This window comes from Mandrillus leucophaeus, unplaced genomic scaffold (assembly GCF_000951045.1).
Source record: "Mandrillus leucophaeus isolate KB7577 unplaced genomic scaffold, Mleu.le_1.0 Scaffold53, whole genome shotgun sequence".
NCBI lineage: Eukaryota > Metazoa > Chordata > Mammalia > Primates > Cercopithecidae > Mandrillus > Mandrillus leucophaeus.
The window spans coordinates 1,111,605-1,116,484 of record NW_012105697.1 but is presented as its reverse complement, the minus strand read 5'-3'; the positions used below and the strand labels follow the sequence as shown (position 1 = coordinate 1,116,484).

General features: G+C 51.5%; 1 protein-coding gene across 1 annotated transcript in view; it reads left to right on the top strand.

The window, feature by feature from the left end:
- The window catches only part of PTPRH (protein tyrosine phosphatase, receptor type, H), a 33,680-nt gene that overhangs the window by 14,546 nt on the left and 14,254 nt on the right, over positions 1-4,880 (top strand). The window contains exons 6-8 of the mRNA XM_011996951.1: positions 1,003-1,272; positions 2,504-2,803; positions 3,137-3,403. Coding sequence (XP_011852341.1) covers positions 1,003-1,272; positions 2,504-2,803; positions 3,137-3,403 — 837 coding nt within the window. The remainder of the gene's footprint in view (positions 1-1,002; positions 1,273-2,503; positions 2,804-3,136; positions 3,404-4,880) is intronic.

The window sequence follows — 4,880 nt, the reverse complement described above, 5'->3', positions numbered from 1 at the left end:
TTTCTTTCTTTCTTTCTTTCTTTCTTTCTTTCTTTCTTTCTTTCTTTCTTTCTTTCTTTCTTTCTTTCTTTCTTTCCTTCCTTCCTTCCTTCTTTCTTTCTCTTTCCTTCTTTCTTTCTTTCTTTCTTTCTTTCTTTCTTTCTTTCTTTCTTTCTTTCTTTCCTTCCTTCCTTCCTTCTTTCTTTCTTTCTTTCTCTGTCTCTCTTTCTCTTCCTTCCTTCCTTCCTTCCTTCCTTTCTTCCTTTCTTCCTTCCTTCCTTCCTTTCTTTCTTTCCTCTTTTTTTTTTTTGAGACAGGATTTCTCTCTGTTACCCAGGCTGGAGTACAATGGCACAATCTCAGCTCACCGCAACTCAGCCTCCTGGGCTCAAGCAATTCTCTTGCCTCCGCCTTCCAAGTAGCTGTGACTACAGGCACGCACCACCACACCCAGCTAATTTGTGTATTTTTAGTAGAGACAGGGTTTTGCCATGTTGCCCAGACTTGTCTTGAATTCCTGGCCTCAAGTGATCCACCCACCTTGGCCTCCCAAATTGTTGGGATTACAGGCGAGAGTCACTGCGCCTGGTCTCTCTTTCTCTCTCTCTCTCTCTCTCTCTCTCTCTCTCTCTCGATGATCCTGCTCTGTCTCCCAGGCTGGAGTGCAGAGGCACAGTCATAGCTCACTGTAGCCTGAACCTCCCAAGCTCAAGCGATCCTCCCACCTCAGTCTCCCTAGTAGCTGGGACTACAGGCATGTGCTACTGTGCCCAGCTAATTTGTTTTAATTTTCAGTAGAGCTAGGGTCTCACTATGTTGCTCAGGCTGGTCTCAAATTCCCAGGCTCAGGCAGTCCTCCAGGTTTAGCTTCCCAAAGTGCTGAGATTACAGGCCTGAGCCACCGTGCCCTGCCAGGAAGTATTTCTTAATGAGCTGGGCTGCACAAGGACAGGGCATATCACTGTGTTCTGGACTCTTGGGGACTAGGGGACGTGGAAATCCTGACTCTGCTCCCTCTCCCAGTCCCCAACGCAGTGAGAAGCCTCAGCAGGCAGGACGGGACCAACAGCTCTATCACGTTGCGCTGGACAGCTCCCCAGGGCCCAGGCCAGGCTTCCTACACCTACTGGGTCTCATTAATCGGGGAGGGCATGACTGACCCCAGGACGCAAAACACCTCAGATACTGAACTCATCCTAAAGGAACTGGAAGCTGGCCTCCTGTACCACCTCACCGTCTGGGCCGAGAGGAATGAGGTCAGAGGCTATAACAGCACCCTTACTGCAGCCACTGGTGAGACACAGTCAGTTCTGAATACAACTCTATTAGGATGGGGGAAGGGAAAATGTGAAGGGACTTTGGGAGCTCCTTGGGAGATGAAGAGTTCCCATGGGCCCCTCCAGCCTCACCGGCCGGAGCTTAAACCTATAGGCCCCGTTCCTAGTGGGTGTCATTTCTTAGCAGACAGGGCTTTCCAAGCTATGGGACCTGTTTCTTCTCCCTTTCGGAAATGGGCTCTTTGGGGTCAGGGAGAGCCCTCAGTTGTCCAGAACCACCTCTCAGGAGCTGACAGTCACCGGCTGGACAATAGCCAACAGCTGGTCCCAGGGAATTAGATGAACCAAGAGGCCCCCATCTCTCAGCCTAGGCACAGTGGGTCCCACTCATGAGAAAATTCAAAATCACTCTGGAGACTAGCTTCATTCTTTTTTTTTTTTTTTTTTGAGACAGGGTCTTGCTCTGTTGCCCAGGCTGGAGTGCAGTGGTGTGATCATGGCTCACTGCAGCCTCGACCTCCTGGGCCCAAGTGGTCCTCTCATCTCAACCTCCTGAGTAGCTGGGACCACAAGCGTGAGCCACCATGCCCAGCTGATTTAAAACATTATTTTTTGTAGAGACAGGGTCTCATTATGTTGCCCAAGCTGGTCTCGAACTCTTGGGCTCAAGTGATCTTCCTGCCTTGGCCTCCCTAGGCACCGAGATTATAGGAGTGAGCCACCATGCCTAGCCTGAACCTGGAACTCTTCAATCCTTGGTCATTTGGGCTAAAAAGATGAAATTTGTCAGCTCCCTCTGGAAAGGTGGTGTGTCTAGAGTGAGAAGGCACCCTACCTGGGGTTCCTGTGGAAAAGAAAATACAGAGATCAGATCTCAAGGGCCCTGAGAGGTGGTGGACTACAAATCCCATCACACCATGGAGCCATGACTTCGTAAGCTGCAGCGATACAGAGAGTCTGTGGCCTCATGGGAGTTGTAGTTTCAGTGGGTGGGATTGGTGTGCATTTGGGAAGAACAAAAAGATGACAGGGTGGGACCCAGGGCTGTAGCCAGGGGACGGAGAGGGCTAGGAGATTCTGGTCCCCACAATCTTTGGGTGTCTAGGCTCTTTCCTGTGGTTCAGCCACCTTAGTCACTGGAGCCATTGATAATGGGTATCTCAGCTTTGCTGTGGGAGAGAGGCAGGCGGGCTAGGGTAGGAAGGTCTTCGAGGATACCCCCTTAGGCCTCTGTTCTCACTTCTCAGCTCCCAGTGAGGTAACAGATCTCCAGAATAAAACTCAGACTAAGAACTCAGTCACGCTGTGGTGGAAGGCCCCTGGAGACCCCCACTTTCAGCTGTACGTATACTGGGTCCAGTGGGCCAGCGAGGGACATCCCCAGAGGGGGCAATATCCCCGAGCGAATTGGGCCAACCAGACCCACAGGACCAATGAGACACAGTACAAGGTGGAGGCGCTGGAACCCGGGACTCTGTACAACTTCACCGTGTGGGCAGAGAGGAATGACGTAGCCAGTTCCATGCAGAGCCTCCGTGCGTCCACATGTGAGACTCCCCTTCCTGCCTTCATGTGGTGAACTGGGCTTAGCTCAGGCCTTGAGGGCTGAGAGATGAATGGAATGCAAATCCCATCAGGCCACGGGCCATGACTTCATGAGCTGCAGTGATGGAGGAGCCCAAGGCCTCATGGGAGTTGTAGTTTGGAGGGACTTGTGTCCATTTGGGGAGGACAGAAAAGGAGGGAAGATGAGGAATTTGGATTTGGGGAGGAAGGGATGGGCTCCTCTCAGAAAACTGGCCTGAGTAGTGGGGATAGGGGTGGAGGGGGTGGAAAACCACTTTGGATGGCGCTGCTGACCTCTTGCTTCCTTCACCCAGACCCAGACGCAGTCACCATCACTTCCTGCGTCAGCACCTCAGGGGGTTATGGAGTCATCTTGACCTGGTCCTGCCCCCAGGGAGGCTACGAGGCCTTTGAGTTGGAGGTGGGAGGACAGCGGGGCTCCCAGAACAGATCTTCATGTCGGAAGGGTGTGTCTGTGTCAGGTCTTGGGCCGGCTCAGTCCTACCCAGCCACCATCACGACCATCTGGGATGGAATGAGGGTTGCGTCTCCCTCTGTGACCTGCCACACTGAGAGTGCAGGTGAGCGGAGCCTTGTGGGCCAGGCAGCTACGATGAAATGCTCAGTAGACCCCATCATGCCCCGTTGTGAGGAAATCAATGGGACTCTTCTGTTTCTCATTTCCTTTGAAACATCGTTTTTATTTTATATTTCGAGATGGAGTTTTGCACTTGTTGCCCAGGCTGGAATGCAGTGGCATGATCTTGGCTCACTGTAACCTCTGCCTCCCGAGTTCAAGTGATTCTCCTGCCTCAGCCTCCTGAGCACCTGGGATTATAGGTGCCTGCTACCACACCCAGCTAATTTTTATACTTTTAGTAGAGATGGAGGTTTGCCATGTTGGCCAGGCTGGTCTCGAACTCCTGACCTCAAGTAATCCTCCTGCCTCTGCCTCCCAAAGTGTTGGGATTATAGGCGTGAGCCACCGCACCTGGTCCATCCATTCATTTTTATCCATTCCCTGATCCAGTTGATGGATCAGTTGAGTAGTTTCCACTTTTGACTGTTACGGGTAATGCCACTAGGAATGTTTGTGGACAGGTTTTGTGTGGACGTATGTTTGTATTTCTCTTGGGTCTATACCCGATAGTGGTACTGAGGGATCACATGGGAACTGTATGTCTAACTGCCCCCTTCCTTTTTTTTTTTCCTAATGTGGTTGTATCATCTTGCATTAATCAATGGGATACTTGAAGAAGTTTGGAGTTTAGACTTTGGAAAGACCTGGCCATGTGCCAAGACCGTGGCCATAAGCCTCACTCTGCCCCATCGCTCACTCCCTAGGAATGGGGTTACTTATGAGATTGGGTCTCCAATCTGGAGAGAGACTGGGGGTTGACGCGGCGATCAATGGATGCTGTTTGAACTGGGCTTTGCCAGACCCCATTGCCTGGAAAGTTCTCTCCCTTAGTAACAAGGATCCCTGAGAGAACAGGTCCTCTAGTCCAATTCTGTGAGCCCACGTCCATGAACAAGTCTCCCCTATAGGTTGTAAGACTCGGCAGTTCCCTGTCAACAAGCACAACAATCCCAGGATTGTTGAGAAGCTGCAGCTTGGCGGCCTTCAAGGCTGATGGAGATGGGCCATAGGCTTGAGTCTACCCTAAGACCAGACATTTAATGACAGGTCTTGGAAGAGCTGTTCCATCAGCCTGAGAGCAGCCATAGACACCACACCACAGATCAGCCGGGCGCGGTGGCTCACGCCTGTAATCCCAGCACTTTGGGAGGCTGAGGCGGGCGGATCACCTGAGGTTGGGAGTTCGAGACCAGGCTGACCAACATGGAGAAACCCTGTCTGTACTAAAAATACAAAAAATTAGCTGGGCGTAGTGTCGTGTGCCTGTAATCCCAGCTACTCAGGAGGCTGAGGCAGGAGAATCACTAGAACCCAGGAGGTGGAGGTTGCAGTGAGCCGGGATCGTGCCATTGCACTGCAGCCCGGGCAACGGGGCAAAACTCTGTCTCAAAAAACAAACTAAAAAAAAAAAAAAAAAA